This window comes from Urocitellus parryii (genome assembly GCF_045843805.1).
Source record: "Urocitellus parryii isolate mUroPar1 chromosome 13 unlocalized genomic scaffold, mUroPar1.hap1 SUPER_13_unloc_13, whole genome shotgun sequence".
NCBI lineage: Eukaryota > Metazoa > Chordata > Mammalia > Rodentia > Sciuridae > Urocitellus > Urocitellus parryii.
The window spans coordinates 195,445-213,446 of NW_027551765.1; the positions used below are offsets into that span (position 1 = coordinate 195,445).

An 18,002-nucleotide genomic window follows, 5' to 3' on the forward strand; every position below is an offset into this window, starting at 1 on the left:
AATCATGACACTAAACACATTTCACATCTAATATATATATATATATATATATATATATATATATATATACATATATATATATCTTTTAAAACAGTGACAATCCATGTGACACTGAAAAAATCTTAAATTGAACAAAAGCATTATCATCCCTGCAATTCAGAGAAAAGTTTATTTAATCTATCCATAATACTAGTAACAGTACTATTTTATCTTAGTTAAGCCTTATGTTTTAAATATATATATTTTTAAAAAGTGAAGAGTTCATAAAGTTCTCAGTTGGAGCTACCATTTCCCATGAATCAAATCAACATGTAATAAATGAAAGCAATTTTTCTAGCAATGATTAATTTCTTGAGTCATAAAAATGAAGAATTTTTGATAATTTGAGTGTTAGGGATATTTAAGCTTACTGACACTAGAATTGAGTAGATGGCAACAGAGACAACTTTTTTCCCTTTTAACCTTAGTGTCTTGCTGAATTAAAGTCAACTAACTAAATATTCAATAAAACAAAAATACCCATTAAAAGTGCTTCCTTCTTTCTATTATTACTTTATAAAAAGAACATTTTTATAAAGACAAGGATTTCTCAATCTTCTTTGTATTCACTTTAAGAAACTATATGTAAGTTACAAAAGTCTTTCCTAAAATCTACCTTTATTAAATGGATGAAGGAGCATATATCAAGTTCAAGAAAACAACAAAAAGTTGAGTTTCTATAGTTAAACATGACTTTTTTTTAATCTAGAGTTTTTCTTTAGGTACCTCAATTAACTCTCAGCAATTTTTTTTTCAAAATTTAATATTTTAATGTAGAAAACAAGTGTTGCTATAATGTTCCATAAATTAAAAATGTCTTTTTCAATTAACTTGAGTTCCTTCTTAGCAAAAATTCAACACTGTTTTCTATTCTGAGTTCTTTTACTTGTGCAGTGCAGAAATACCTTAAGATGAGCCACTTCTATGAACATATATTCCTTCCAGCAGACCTCCTGCCCATCAAATATATCAGCAGTCCCAGAAAGTGCTAGTCCATGCTATGTATTGACAATCAAAAAGCAGCAGGGGGAGCAACCAAGGAAAGCTCTAAGAAAAAGCACCCCAGAAAAGCAATTTAATTTATAGGCAACAGAAACATACTAGGGATAATTACTAAAAACCAAAGAGACAAATAAATTCTATAAAGAAGTCATATCCACATTTGCAAACTGGCCTAAGCACCTCTGGAATGAATTATAGGACAACCTGAAGTCCCTTAGAAGGACGCTTGAATCCTAGTATCAAGACAGACTTTCAACTTGAAGACCATTAGTTTCCAGCAATGCCAAGCCTCGGAACTGCCCCCAAAATTATAGAGGAGAAACAAAATGCATTTTTTATCTGGGTATGTGGTGGAAAGAATCCATAATTATTTCATTTTCTCTTTTAAATATCACTGCACTTACACTGAAGGCCTGGTGAAATGTGCACTATTAGGTCACAAGAGAGTTAAGTTACCAGGTTCCATTGCAGTCTTTGAAAGTCCTGAGGGCCAGATTCCTGCCCTCCTTGCCACTCCTTCTACCCTCAATACACTTTCCATGAGAGACAACCCAAAATACCATGAAACTATTCCACATTAAAGGATATTTTTACCAGAAAGGCACTTTACTTTGCAAAATCTATAAAAGGATGGAAACGTGCCCACCAACCTACATGACATTTACATGTTCTAAAGATTTATATGGCTTTTGTTTTCAGTTTTACAGTAAAACAGATAAAATAATTAGTTTTTCTGTCTGGAATTTCATAGCTGAATTATTTTTAAAAGACTAAACTTCTAATAAGGACTTCAAATCTTCTAATAGAATTTTACAGACAGTTACCTAAGAATTACAAAAATATCTATGAAACAAAGTGTCTAGCATAACTTATGGTTAAAATAGGCAATCCGTATGGTTAAATCAGTATGGTTAAATAGGCAATAAGTAAAGTTTGATCTGATCCCTAAATAATACCAGTAACAACAGATATAGTGCTACTCTTGACAGACACTGAATTAGCTTGCTGTTAAAATATATATTTTCCTTTAAACTCTTACATTGACCTTTAAAGGTATCTGTTATTATGCCTATATTATGCCAAGGAAACTGAGGCTAAAATGTTTAAGTTGCTAATGTAACTCATCTAGCAAGGAACAAAACCATGAACTTCCGGGGTCCATTTGCCTCCAAAAGCTCTGATAACTCACTAAAATTTCCCTCAATTGTAACAATGAGGTTCCAAAGGAAATCTGTACAACTCTCAGGCAGATTAATGTGCTTATGAAGGTAAATGCTATAGATTTAATCACTCAAATTAAATGCCATCTGGAATCTCTTACCAAATTATCTCTTACCAACTGGACTTGGCCAAGAATTCAATAATGTTCCTACCTCAATAGCATCAATAAGCAGTATGTACAGTATAAAACCAATACAGAAAATATAGCTAGTTACTTCTAAAGCAATATTTTAAAATTACTATCAGGTTTCTTTTATTAAAATTTTTAAATATATAAATTGTTAACCCAACTTGTTAAATGGATTTGAGCAATCAGTTTCCTTCTTCCCAGCACCCAAATCCATCTCATAATTAGTATTTACTATTATCACTTTAAAATCCTAGTTTCTTACTAGCATTTTTATTGTGCTTTTTAATCTATTAGAGTATAATTTTAAATATCTCAAGAAAGGGGAAAACTTTTCCATGGCAAAAGATAAACCCTGACAGAATGAATGGCAATAAGACTAATAACCAAAAAGCAATGTTGAAGATTTATTCATTCATACTCAAGAGAGATGGTGTGAAACAAATTGTCTGCATTTCCAGTCCAGACTGAAGGTAGGGCATCACTCACAGGGACTTTCAGATCAGCTGCTCCAGCTCAGTTTATAGCTCTTGAGGCTTTGGTAACTTTATAAACTTTACCAAGAGCTTTAGTTTTAATTATTTTTCATCTATAAAAATTATGTGAGCATAACACAAATTTAAAAATGAATAAGTTGAAAAAGAAATGAACAGCCTAGAAATTAAAAGTTGAAGCAAGAGCTTTGGTTGACCCAAATGTCATGTCAATAATCTTTCAACCACAGGATATAAACATAGCTAAATGGCTGCACTTTGAAAAAGTATTCTCTTATTTATTTGATTATTTCAACCAAATAAACCTATCTTCCACACTAATCATGTAAATTAACTCAAGGTTGAGAGCCATCACAGAGAAGATTTAAAAGCAGAAAAAAAAAACTCTTATTTGGTGCTTGTAAAAGAAAGCTGTCATTTTGAGCAATTGCTGTGACCCCAAATGTTTTTACCTTAAAGTATAGATAAATTATTTCACAGTTGAAATCACAATATATTGTTAGATTTCACATCAATTTTTAAACTTAAACCTAAGTTTCACCACTAAGAATATGAGTTTTAAGGAAAGTGAACTAGCTTTTCAGGTACATTTTGCTTAAAAAGTACTGTCAAATCATCTCAAAAACATAAATAAATGCATGTATCTCACTAGATACCCAAATTTTGTTCTGCCTTTTACTACGTAGAATCAATCTAACAGACAAAGAATTAAGATCAGATCCAGTGCAGAATGCTATCACTCAGCATTTAGGACACTGGAGATACTTGGCATACATCTCCTCTTATTATGAATAAAATTATGAAAAAGAAAAACAATCTCTATTTCTAGTTTATAAAAATAAGATTTTTTTTTTAGTCAAATGAGAACAATGGCATCTAATGTTACTACAGGAATTAAGAGTCCCAATAAGAAAGCAATTCTAAGAGAAGCCATGCCAAATTTAGAAATGAGACCCAAATTTAAATAATAAAAACCTGATTTGATCACCAGTGTATACATGGGTAGGTCACTATGCATAAAGGTAGGTTACTAAATTCAAGCAGTGGCTGGGGACCCCTTTTATTTCCTTGAAGCCGACTTTTTACTTAAACAGCAATGCTATCTATATAAGAAATGTTAACAGATAAGACAAGTGTCTGTGATGCTACAGTTTTTGTAAAAACTGCATGAGGAAAAAACAGGTGGGATAAAAACTATAGTAAGCTAAAAAAAAAAAAAGCATCACTCATTGAAATACATGTACACATGAAGAGTAAAATGGCCATCACCTTCCTGATCTAGCAAATAAATGGGTGGCTAAGACACATAAGTATCTTTAAGAAACAAGTATTATTAATTGAACACAATATTATCAGTCCTTACTAGCTGCATCCCTCAGATATCTGCATCCAACATGCACATGCCTCCTTTCCTGCCCCTTCAGTCAGTCAATCATTAAAACACACATAATCCAATTTATTTCCTTGCATAACTATAGACAAAAAGAACAGGACTTATTTTTTTAAATGCAGCAAACCTGAAAATACTCTATCTTAACTTCCAGGCTATTTTATGGCTGTTTCATACTGAAGATTACTTATCAGACCCCCAAATTCCATTAACTGCCAAGACCAGCACTTTTGTACATATGGCACAAATGTCCAGCTGAAACCTCCTTGAAACTAAATGACCTCAGAAATCTGGTCTTCTTCAAGATCAAAAGAAAAGGCAATGATCATAATGAAGCTTGTAACTATGAATGTGTATGGCCAACAGAATATATAAAGGAAAAGGTCTGACAGGGTATCCTGACAACTAGATAAATGAGGGTTAAGGTTCCAAGTTCTGAGTTTGAGTGCAGTAGGTGGTGAGATCCAAGTGATTTCATTGACATCCACAAACTCTTATGTCCAACCAGGATTCCGAAGAATACCTTTAAATATGCAAGGCCAACAGACCCTACTGGGTTTCTCCTTGCAAGGGCAAAATGTCACTTAGGAACCTTGTGTCCTGGATATTTGATCAAACTATGTCAAAGTTGATTTTGCAAAATGTTTAATTTATCTATAATGAGTGAAAGAGAGAAGGAAGGAATGGAAACAAGAACATCCCTTCTAAAGGGAGCATAATAGCTAACATGCAATGAGCATGACAAATATCTCCCTGTATTTCCCAGGGCCACAGGGACTGGTGCTTCACCAGCGTGGGAATCAGCAGTCTAGGGGCATCAATGATAGTAAATCAGGGACTTACCTTGTTGGAGGCCATCTCACTGACAGAGTGTCTGGTCTGCAGGGTCTCTAGTTGGTCCAGACACCAATCCAGTTCCTCCAGGGTCTCGCTGGCCAGTTTCTGGTAGGCCTCCTCTGCGAAGAGATAGGAATAGGGGGACTCAGTTCTCAAGCGCTTCACTGGGCCGCCAGCGAGTTCAAAGGGGGCCATCCTGCCATACCCCGCCATGCTCGGATGCCCGGTGCCTGCACATGAGGGCTGCTCCTTCATATTGCCAAACCCGGCAGCTCGATGGGGGCTGAGTCTCCACCCGCGGGGCCGTTCGCGACTGGAAGGCTTAGTTTCTCCAGCTTGACGTCGCGGGTAGGCCCCCAGGGAGGGCGTGCGAAGTTCGACAAGCCAACTTTTACTACGGGAACGGAGGTGGAATAACCACGATGCGACTTTTGGACAACGCAGCGGGTATTCGTCCTAGTTCTGGAGGATGGCAAAGGGATGGCGTGCATGACTAGCAGCCGTCCCGCAGAACGACGTCGGATCCACTGCTGGGTCTCCTCGGTCCCCTGCCCAGCGCCCGCTCCGCCTGCCAAGCCTTATGCTCAGCACTTGAAGCGAATCAATCAGCCATGGCCGGGAGCGCGGCCACCACGTTTCCTGTTTTCTTTCTCAAGTCCTAGGGCGGGGGAGGGGGGGGGGGCGCAGCGCGGCTCCATAGCCACAGCTTTCCGGGAACTCTCCCCTTCACGCCCCTCGGCATTGTCTGGCTCCTCCTCAACTCCCTTACAAAAAGATTCCGAATTGCAAAAGCCGGTCCACGTCACCGGCGGCGTCCTTCCCCGCAGCCCCGCCACCTATCATCTTTTCAGTCATATGAAGACAGGAGTCCTCCTCTCATATCTCTAAGGTTTGACTCTCTATATTCATCTCCCCTGCAATTCAAGTCTCTCAAAGCCTGAGACCCAGGGACCTCCCAGTACATAAAATGTCTCCCGCACCACCCCTCAACTTCATTTAACTTTCTAAAGTTTTTTTGAAATCAGAAGTACAAATTCAGGTCTCAGACCTAGCAGGATATGGTTCCAAGTATTATATTTCAGCCTTTATTTTTTAATGTGGAAAGGCAATTCAGGAAAGCTTCAGGTTAGAGACCTCATGTAATTACATATAGGATTTGCTCTTAGGAAGGCAATATAATGACAAAAAGGGCAATTTATTTCAGGTGATCCATTTTAAATTCAAATCATGGATTAGCCATTTGACTATCAAGATTTATGTGCCAACACAATATGGTGTTTTAAATTCTAACATCTTCTACAATATCCTATGTAAGTCTGAAAAATGACACACACACACAACGACCCAGAACATATCTAAATACCAGTCAGAAAATAATTACCACAGAATAAAGAACAGTTTGTTTTATAAACTTGTTGCTCAATAAAGAATTATTGTTGATATTAGCATAGAACTGAGAATATCACTTTTTCCACATTCCTAAGTCAATAGGTAATATGGCTAGCCACAATTTTTCAGGATCCTTAAGCCTTCATTTTTAGGAATTTTAACCCAAAGTGTTCTAAGGCATTGAGTAACTAGCCTTTTTATCCCTACCATTAAAAATGAAAAAGAGGGGCTGGAGTTGTGGCTCAGCTTACCTAGGACATGCAAGGCCCTGGGTTAGACCCTCAGCAACACATAAAAATAAATAAATAAAATAAAGGTATTGTGTCCCATTGCAACTAAAAAATTAAGAATATATATTTAAAAAAAGAAAGAAAAAAGTCTCAATGTGCAGTTGTCAGCTATCCTACAAGAAACTGAGTCACCACATAAATACCTAAATGCCATCTACAGCTTGCAGGTCAAAAACAGTGAAAGAGTTTAATTTTGTTTTTTACCAAGAACACATACTGCTGCATTCATTAATAAAATACCCACCCCCAAGAATAGTATACACCATAGCCCTACTTAAAAAAAAAATATGAAAACCCTTTTATTTAAACTATCTAAAATCTCACTAAATCGAAGAATTAAAGAGAGAAAAACACCCAAGCAAAAAACTATTGGCTAATATCCATAAGGCATTAGAGGGCTATGGAATAGCAACTGACAAAGAACTTGAGCCTTTGGCACCCTCCCACCCCCCACCCCCAGCAGCATCGGTTTTCTCCAAGGCACCCTTGAACTATGTAACACCAGGGCTCTGCTCAAACCCTCCTGTGAACAGCACTTGGCTTCCGTCATTGTGATGCGCACAGGGTTCCCCAGACACTCAGCCTGAAACAGTGCCAGGGGCTCCTGGAGAGGATGCTGAAGCAGCAGCTTCCCTTTGAAAAAGGCAAAATGTCCCCAGCTCAGAGCCACAGCAGTGAGCTGGAGGTTGAGGTCATTTTCTTGTGAAATGTTCCATCCATTACTCTCACCCACAGCTTACAGCCCTGCTGACCATTGAGGTAAATGGATCCACTCTACAGGATGTGTAAATGTGTAGACATTGGGTTTTGGCCAACATTTGCAGGGTTAAAGTTTGTTGCAATTCCTAGACAGACCTGTTGCTGCAAATGAGAATAGGTCCAACAAATGCATGACTTATTTCTGATTTTATTTGCATATTCTTAATTTTAAATAGAAATTATCACAGCTGATTCAGATCGTTTTTAAATTAAAACGATCCCATTAAACAGCTCCTACATGCAAATACTTGATACCTTTCTAACCAAATCCACTTTCTCCTTATTCCTGGCAGTCTCCTCCTTGTTCTTAAGGAAGGAGTTGGAAGTGGAGGTAGAACTGGAGAAAATGATTTCTACTTCACAGTGTATTGCTTTGAGAGAGACACTCCCGGACTTTGCTCTAGTAATAAATTTGTGCAGGTTAGCTCTTAACTTTGCTGACAATTTTTTTTTACTCTGTAAATTTTATCTGATGGGAAATACATGAAGGCCCAGGATTCTCTTTCAATGTGTACATGTAATAGGTTTAAGCCAAACTTGCCAGTGGCAAGCTGCTTTTGATTCCAAGTGAATTTCTGGCATTGAGTTCTTGTTTTGAAGTATTTTAAAATCTTTTAATATAGAGAAACTTTCACTCAGTACTTCAAAAAATGTCCAAAGTGAAGATAAGTATGATTTTGTGAGTTTTTTTTTCTTTTATCTTTCCAGTATCTACCTCTCCCCACCCCACCCCCACCAGTGCTGCCTAAGGCTATAGTAGAACCTCTTGAGTGAAATAAACACAAGATTGAGTTTCCCTGACTTTTGGTCCCAGCAGTAATTCAGCATTTATTTAGCACCAGCTGTGTGTAAAATACTTTATTAAAGTCAGCAGGAACAAGATGATTACATGTGTGTCCCTTATCCAAGGGAACCTAGAGCCCAGCAGTGGAGACAATTTCAGCATACTGCATATTAGAAAGTACTTTCAAAGAATGAAGTACATGGGCTATGGGATTATCAAAAAGGGCCATTTAAATCAGACTGGGACAGAGGTGAAGAGGAAAAGGTGAAGTCCTACAGAAGAAAAGAGAAGGCAAGTAAAGAGGGTGAAAGGGATATTTAGGAGATAACAAGCAGACACCTAGAACTGTGATCAACAAGATGTGTCTGTACGTGTGTATAGAAAATTGAGTTGTCATAAATAGGTCTTTGCTCAAAGAAAAAGAGGCTGGGGAAAAAATCTAAAGAAATCTGAGAAATTTGCAGACACTGGCCGTGGAAATCTTCTCAGGCATCAGCAGGTAGGAGCTTTGGACTATCTTCAAAAGTAGGACCCACTGAGTAATTCAGAGAGCTGTGTGATACGCTATCTGATTTTAGTTTATCTGGAAAATTGGCATATGTTCTCCCAACATGGTCAGGCATGAATAGAGGGACTGCACAGTGTGACCTGAGAGGGGTAGGCTTTCTGCTCTCAAAAATTACAACCTTCGGGCTGGGGATGTGGCTCAAGTGGTAGCGCGCTCGCCTGGCATGCATGCGGCCCGGGTTCGATCCTCAGCACCACATACAGACAAAGATGTTGTGTCCGCCAAATACTGAAAAATAAATATTAAAGTTCTCTCTCTCCCTCTTTCTTACTCTCTCTCACTCTTTCTTTAAAAAAAATTACAACCTTCTAGTCATTGAATTTTTAATCAAAGTGTCATGAGAAGAGGGGTGCATATCATCAGAATTTCTTTCAGAGAGAACCTGCCTGCAAGAAAGTGCTTAATAAGCCTACTTATGACAGAAGTCCAGGCCTCGAGAAACTATGGGTTGGCTAAGATGCATTTGTGGCCTCTTCTTCCCAGGAAAACCAGAAGAATAGGATGATTGCTTGAGAATGAAGTTTGTGTGTGTGAGAGGTAGGTGGGGGGTGGGTAGAGAGAAAGCAGTCAGTCTGGTCTAAAGAGTAAGTCCTTCATGAAATTTTCCCTCCTTTCAATCTTTGAAAAAGTTCCTGAAGGCACAGATTGCTGAGTTGTTTTAACTCCCTGAAGGGATTGTACTTGAAGGCCAGATAGGCCTGAGCAGAATGTTTACCTGAGCTGAGAGAAGAGGCTGAGGAAGAGGATAAAAACTTCTAGAATTTGACTTAAGAATAATTTTTGTCCAAATAATTTGAGTTTGAGCCAGGTTTAATCAGATATCTGGGTTGGTGGCTCCACACAACATGTATGTTATTATAAGCAATATTATTCCTTGAGAGAAACTGGAGAAGTGGAAGATGTCTCCAATCTCTATTCCACTATTTACAAACCACAATCCCAAGACAATTCCCCCAATTTTTGTGCATTCTTATTTTTTCACCTATAGATTGGGGAGACAATAAGAACATTGTAGGTTATTTTAGTTTAAGTGAGAGATTGTGAGCCAAATAATCTTGCATTGCTTCCTTTATAGATTCTTTCCACTTCCTCCTCCATTTAACCTTCCTTTCCACCTGGAGTTATCTCAGTACCTAACTTAAATAATTTTATTAATTAAAGTTAATATATCAACTAATACTTAGGGAAAACCTAGGACTCCAGTAGGTAACTTAGTAGGTAACTGGGACCGTTTTTAAGATACCTAGAAAGAAAAAAAAAAGTTTTCAAGAAATGGAGAAAGGGGTCAGTCTAAAAATATATAATTTATAAATTTTTTTAGGAAAACCTTGCTGCTAGATTTGGTACAGAATTTACATATATAATATCACCAGGAGACAACATACAACAAATCTAATGTCCTTTTGATATCTATTTTATTTGTGTTTAAATTAAAAGTGATTTCTCCCAAACACAAGAAAAATGAAGTGCTATATTTTAGATAAACTCATTCATTCATTCAACAACTTATCTGTAGGCACATTTATAGTATATACCAGGCACTATATTAAGAGGTGGAGATTTAACAATGACAAAATAGCCAAAAGTTACTGCCTACTCTCAAGTTTACACTCTACTGGTTATGAAGATCTTTTCATTTTAATACACAAATACTGAACATAAGTTATATGTCAGTTTCTGAGTACACTAAATGGAAGGAAATGACCTTGGACTTTAGGCTCCATTGAAGAACCAGGACAGTATTGTAAATTGTCCACTAAAACCAGGCAATCAGTATGATGCAGTGTAGATACAAGGCAGAGATGGAAGACAGAAGAGGTGCCACTTGACGCAGCTTTGGAAAGACATGGAACAACTTTCTGAAAGGAGCAAGGTCAGCCCTTAAGGATGAAATCTAGAGTTGACCAGATGGAAAACAGGAGGCAACAGAGGACAAACACATGTCATTGCTAGCTGGAACACACAGGCCATACAGGGAGCCACAGCAGATGAAGATGTGAAGGTTAGGCAGACCACAGGCATAGATAATAGTGGAAAAGTAGTTTTGGAACAGTATTTAAGAGTTTATGGCTTTTGGAGGCACCACAATACCTGACTTCAAATTATGCTACAGAGCTATAGTAACAAAAACATCAAGGTATTGGCATAAAAACAGACCCATAGATCAATGGAACAGAATAGAAAACACAAGACAAACCCACACATCTACAGCCATCTGATCCTTGACCAAGGTGCCTAAAACATACATTGGAGAAAAGATAGTCTTTTTAACAAATGATGCTGGGAAAACTGGTTATGCATATGTAGAAGAATGAAACTACAACCTTATCTCTCACCCTGCACAAAAATCAAAATGGATCAGAGGCCTAGGAATTATACCAAGAACTATGCAATTCCTAGAAGAAAATGTCACGTATACACATCAGCATATAGATACAGGAATGACTTTCTCAATAGGACCCCTAAAGCTCAGGAAATAATCCCAAGAGTTAATAAACAAGATGACATCAAATAAAAAATATTTTGCACAGAAAAGGAAATTATTGAAAAGAGGAATGTGAAGAGAGAACCCACAGAATAGGAGAAAATCTTTGCTAGCTATTCCTCTGTCAGAGGATTAATATCTGTAATATATAAAGAACTCAATAAACTTCATGCCAAAAAAATCAAATCACCTGATTAATAAATGGGCAAATGAATTAAACAGACTCTCCTCAAAAGAAAAAATACAAATGACCAATCAACATATGAAAAAATGTTCAGCATCATCAGCAATTAGGAAAATAGAAATCAAAACTACACTGAGATTTCATCTCATACCAGCCATAATGGCAGTAATCAATAATACAAATAATCATAAATGCTGGAGAGTATGTGGAGAAAAAGGAAAACTTTTATACTGCTGGAGGGATTGTAAATTAACACAACCACTATGGAAATCATACAGAGGTTCCTCAAAAAACTAGGAATAGAACCAACATATGACCCAGCAATACCACTCCTTGGTATTTATCTTAAAATAATTAAAGTCATCATACTGCAGTGATACATGCATACAATCATGTTTATACCAGCACAGTTCACAATAGCCAAACTATGGAACCAGTCTAGGTGTCTATCAATGAATTGATAAAGGAAATGTGGTATATATACAAAATGTAGGTTTATTCAGTCATAAAGAATAATGAATTTATGGCCTTTGAATGAAAATGGAACTTGAGACCATCATGTTAAGTGAAACCAAAACTCAGAAGGTCAATAGTGATACGTTTTCTCTCATATGTGGAAGCTAGAGAGGAAAAAGGAAAAGAAAGGTGGGGACATATCTCATGAAAATCAAAGGGAGATCACTAAAGGAAAGGGACCAAGGGGTAGGAAGTGGGGAGGGAGGGGGAAGTACTGGGGAATGATATTGGCCAAATTATATTGCTATATTGTGAGTATGTATGAATATGTAACAAATCCCATCTTACGTAACTATAATGCATCTATAAAAATGTGGGAAAAGAAGGTTATTGTCTTTTTCTGGATGATTCATAAAACATCTACTATGCTACAAGTCATGTAGTCAAATTTGCTTCTAGAATGATTGCTCTGGTAATGGAATGAAAGGAGGATCTGGAGAATGATAGGCCAGTATAGGGGTTGACGATGAAATAAGGAGAAAATTCTGGAAAATGCCCAGAGGAGAAGTTGCAAAGAGTAGAAGAATCACTTAAGAGGAAGAGACAGAATTTAAAAAGAAGAATATTGTTATGGATCAAAGGTTTGTGTTTCCCTAAAATCTATATGTTGAAATCTAATCTCCACTGTGATGGTATTTGGAGGTAGGGTCTTTGGGAAGTAATCAGTTCATGAATGTGGATTCCTCACACATGGGATTAGTGTCTTTATAAGAGACCGGACCTCTAGCTTCCTCTTTTTTTTTTTTTTTTTTTTTAAGAGAGAGTGAGAGAGGAGAGAGAGAGTGAGAGAGAGAGAGAGAATTTTTAATATTTATTTTTTAGTTCTCGGTGGACACAACAGCTTTGTTGGTATGTGGTGCTGAGGATCGAACCCGGGCCACCCGCATGCCCTCTAGCTTCCTCTTTTGCCGTAAGAGGAAGCAATGAAGAAGAGACGGCAGCCTGAAACCCCCAAAACAGCTCTCCACAACCTGACCTTGTTGACACCTGGATCTCAGACTTCAGTCTCTAGAACTGTGAAAAATAACTGTTTGTTCTCCAAGCCACCTAATTTATGGTATTTTGTGCTAGCAGCCAGAACTGACTTAGATATTAAGACTTTGTCACTGATATTCAAGACAGACTATATATCCATAGGTTTGGATTAAGATAATTCCATTCTAAACTTGTGTTTCAGTAACATAAGATCAAAGAGGGCATTAAAGTATGTTAATGAGGCAGCTTGTATCTATTGTTTCAATATTTTAATAATAAAATAAGAAAAAAACTATGCTTAATACTTAAAAATAAATATTAAAGCTATGCATGTTACTTACATACCTTTGTAAAAACAATTTTATTCCCATGGTATTGTGGGAAGGAACCTATGTTTTCATCATATCCAACCAAACTTGGAGTACAACAGCCTTTGGATCTTTATCTCTGTCAATTACTGCACAAATAATTCTTTAGAGAAAATAAGGAGTCTCATAGATGGCCTTCAGTGACACCAGCTCTCATAGTCTTTCATTCTATGATCTGACACCGTATCATCACAGTTAGGTGCTGGTTTTAAGGCTGTCCAGTGGTGGCTAACTCAGAAGGGGTCAGCTATTTTTTTTTTAAGTGGGAGTTTCTGAACTGACTAAATACTGTCAAAGATCCCTTTCATATACCAGGTATGGATGCTTTATATTTCAAATCAAGATATCCTGAGAAATAAAGGTATTGATAAAGGAACCGATAAACACTGTGACCAAAAGATCTAACAGGAATGATTTTAGAGGAGGAAAAGTTTATTTAGTGCTCATGGTTTCAGAGGTCTCAGTTCAAAGATGGCCAACTCCATTGCTCTAGGCCTAAGATGATGAAGATCATCAAGTCATGGTGGAGGAAAGCAGCTCAAGTTATGGCAACAAGGGGACAGAGAGAGAAAGAGCGCTTTGCTCACTAGGGACAAAATATAAATGCTAAAGGCATGCCCCGATTGATCTATCTCCTCCAATTTTATCCCACCTACCTGAAGGTACCACTTCATCTCTATCGGGGATTAATCCTCTGATTAGGTTTAGGCCCTCTGCCACTGAGGTATATTCCAAGTCCTTTTATTTTTATTTTGTGACAGTCTCCTTAATTTGCTGAGGCTAACCTTGAATTATGTTCCTGCCTCAGTTTTCTCAGTAGCTAAAATTGTGTCACTGAACCTAGCTCAATTATCATTTCTTGAAGCATGCTTGAAAAATTTTGTTCCACACCTATCTATAGCATCATATCAAATATGTCTGAAACATACACTCACTCATTCTCTGTGTGCCCACATCTTTGAAATTTCCTCTAGGGACATTCCCTACCAACCTGCCCCCCATCCTGCCTTTGTAACAGCCCACTATTGAGAAATGGCCAGGGAGTAATCTTCTTTCCTCTTTTCCTCCTTCAAGTTCTCTCTTTTTCCCAGGAAGAGAGCAATCAAAACACCCATTTGTATTTATTTATCGATACATATTCTCCAATATACTGGTCACTGTAAAATACAAGAAAATGAAAGATTCAGTGGCCTGGACCTAGGAAAGACCTTAAAATATCTGGATGAGAAAATAAGACATATGATAGCTGCTCCCTAGAGGCAGTGTAAGGTGACATATAAATCATTCAGTCTGGGAGTGCTACTGAAGATCAGAGCATGGAGACGAAGGTATGGGCTGAAACTAAAAACACAGAATGCCAGGAGGAAGGCCAACCTGGATGCAGGTCTTCAACCCAGTCAGTGGTTTGAGGCGCTATGGGAGGAGGGACTCAGCAGGCATTCTTTTCAGATACAAGAAATGCCTGGAGCCTACATCAGGATTATGTGGGTGGGTGGCAAATGCCCTGGGCAGAGTAGACTCCTTCCAGAGAGGAGAAGGGAAATAGAGTTGAATACTTAAATGTATTGCCTGGAGCTAATGGATACTGTGGGCAAGGAGTAAGTGCAGTGGTAGCCAGGGAAGATGAAACAAGGAGGGAGAGTGAAGAACACTATAGCAGTGTAGAGGCAGAGTGGAAGGCTGAGGTTTGGAGGTGTCCGTTTTAGAGGCTATGGTGATAGTGATAGAGCAATGGAGAGAACTCAGGTTCACATGCTGACTCTGCAACTCAACAGGGATGTGGAGAACATGGGCAATTTAGCTACTTTACACCTCAGCTTTTTCATTTGCAAAATAGGATTAAACATTCATCCTCTAGAAGGTTGCCCATGTCATTTTTCACATATTATTTGAATATTAAGACTAACTTTAATCTAAAAATCATGTATCCGTTCCCAATTTCTTTTTTGTTGGTTTCAATTTGCAAACATGATTTATCTTTTTTAAAAAACTGTATTTATGAGCCTATTACCTGTTTTTTATTTGGGGATGGCTACCAGGGTTTGAATTCAGGGGCACTTCACCACTGAGCCACATCCCCAGCCCTATTTTGTATTTTATATAGTGACAAGGTCTCACTGAGTTGTTTAGCATCATCCTGTTGCTGAGGCTAGTCTTGAATTTGCAATCCTCCTGCCTCAGCCTCCTGAGCCACTGGGGTTACAGGCATGTGCCACTGTACCTGGAAAGCCTACTGCCTGTAACACATGGGATGCTTTTTAAAATAGCAATCCATTTTCTCCCCATCTCTTCCTAAAACACAATACCATCAGAACAGTCCTGCACATATTTTTGGTACTACTGGGACTCAATTCCTATACCTCTCTGAAAATTAACACAATTAATAGTATTAATTTCATTTGCTTCTTTGAAAAATCAAAATTGTAGTTTTCTTAATTAAGCAAAATGCATGAAGCATGTCATTTATATTTTATTCAACTTTAAGATTAGTTTTTAAAAATCATACTATTCCACAATTTTTATTATTCAATGCTAGAGAGTAAATTAAGGGTCTTGGCCTGCTAGGCGAATGCTCTACCATTGATCATTTATTTTTGATAATTTTTGATATGATTTGATCTTGTAAACTTAAAGTTTAAATACTGCTCCATTTCTATGCTTAAATGAGAGCTCGGTGGTAAGAGAAAAACAATTGTATAGCATTTTTTCTTCCCACTGTCTGAAAGAATATGGATGTAAGCATACAATGTACATGTTGTATATGATGTATGTATAACATTCATACATATAGCATATATAACATATGTGTGTACATATATGTATATATATATATGTATATATATATATATCTTCAGAGAATATTTGCTAGCTTAAGTAATTTCATGTAATGTATGCACATTTTGCATTGTGATAATTGAGACATTAGTATGAGTAAAAGGTTTTCAATTTAAAACAAGTGTAGGGTTTATTAAACTTAATTATTATGTATGACCTTCTTTTGACTTCATATTCTTCTTCAATAGCCTTTTATATCTTAATTCTTGAAGTAAACTTTGAAATTGTTGAATTTTTATGAATTCTTCAATTTTCTAACACTACTATATTCAGTGCATCTACTATTTTACTTAAAATTATTTACTTCATTTATATAAATTTTTGTTATAAACCTAACCCATGAAGAATATTCTGAACATTTAATTCTACCTTGTAATTTAAACCTGTACATCTAATTAATTTTCAGATTTGTCTTTGCTGCCTCAATAATTATACTTGTTCATCTTGAAAGTGTCTTGTCTTCATCTCCTTCAAGGACCCAACCATTGCTTTTTGATATTTTGAAAGATCTTCCAACAATGACCATGACAGGAACTTCAGCTCCTCTGAAGCCCTCCTTGTCTTGCGAGGTCCCAGGCTACTCATACATGTTTTTGGAGGTGGGGATTTAAATGACATTCAATAACTTACATTTTGTCAGTGAACCACAGTAAAAACTCTGTTTTGTACTATGACACAGTAGACTTGTTTCAAGTGGGAAGTGCCATGAATATTGTTGATTGTGCACATTCTTGAAGATATGTGGGCATTGATTCCTAGTAGTATAAAAAATGTGTATAGGAATGGAGAAGGTTTTATTACCTGTATTTGTTTAAAAAGGGATGGTGGCACACTCCTACCATAAACAACATTTGTGTGTTGTAATGCTCGTGGCAAGTTTTGTTTAGAGTCCTTGTTTAACACACTGCTCTTTTCAGTTCAAGTGAAACTAACAGAAGAAACTCCATCTATACAATGTAAAGGAAATCTGGATACAAATGAAGCAGTATATGCAACACACACACACACATACACACACACACGTATGTATTTGGTACTGTATGTAGAAACTCGGAACATAACTTAATATGAAGTAGTATTTACCCTTGCTATGTACCTTTTTCTTTAATATTGTGTATTTGTATGGGTCTTAGTGACCAGTTTGCATCTCAGACAGCAATAGTGCTTAGTACTAGTGACGGAAACCTTCCTGAGAGTATTTTACAAAGAGCTCATATGGACAAGATCATTTCAAAGTAGAGAAATTGAAGTACTTTTACTGGGCAGAGTGGTGATGCGGAGACTCAGCCCTTAGGAGACTGTGGTGGGAGGATCACCTGAGCCCAGGAATTCCACAGCAGCCTGAGCTGCACAGCAAGACCCTGAGACCACAACTCAAAATTTTTTTTTTCTGGAATCTGTAGTCATTTGAACGACTATTTGGTCTGGAATCAAAACACAGAAATTCCTTTCCTGACTCCAATAGTGACCCAGGAATGATCTTGGCCAAATGATCTCAGCTGTCCCTGGACCAACTGGACCCCGAAGAGATGCAATCTGAGGAATGCATTCTGACCAAAAATACTTGAACCTGTTGACCTAACAATGATCTATGACCCAGCAGAACCAGGATCACTATTTCTCAAAGACTACCATACATTCTCACCCTTTCATTGATGAATGAGTAGGAAAGACACATCTTTCCATTTGACCCTCATTTTCCTTTCTAGCCCTTCAAGTCTTATATTTTTGGCGAAACT

General features: G+C 37.2%; 1 protein-coding gene across 1 annotated transcript in view; it reads right to left on the reverse strand.

Annotated features, from left to right (window-relative positions):
• Nucleotides 1-18,002, reverse strand: part of LOC144251366 (3',5'-cyclic-AMP phosphodiesterase 4D-like) — a 198,115-nt gene that overhangs the window by 44,919 nt on the left and 135,194 nt on the right. Inside the window, 1 exon segment of the mRNA XM_077794341.1 lies at nucleotides 5,117-5,229. Within this exon segment, the coding sequence (XP_077650467.1) occupies nucleotides 5,117-5,229 (113 nt within the window).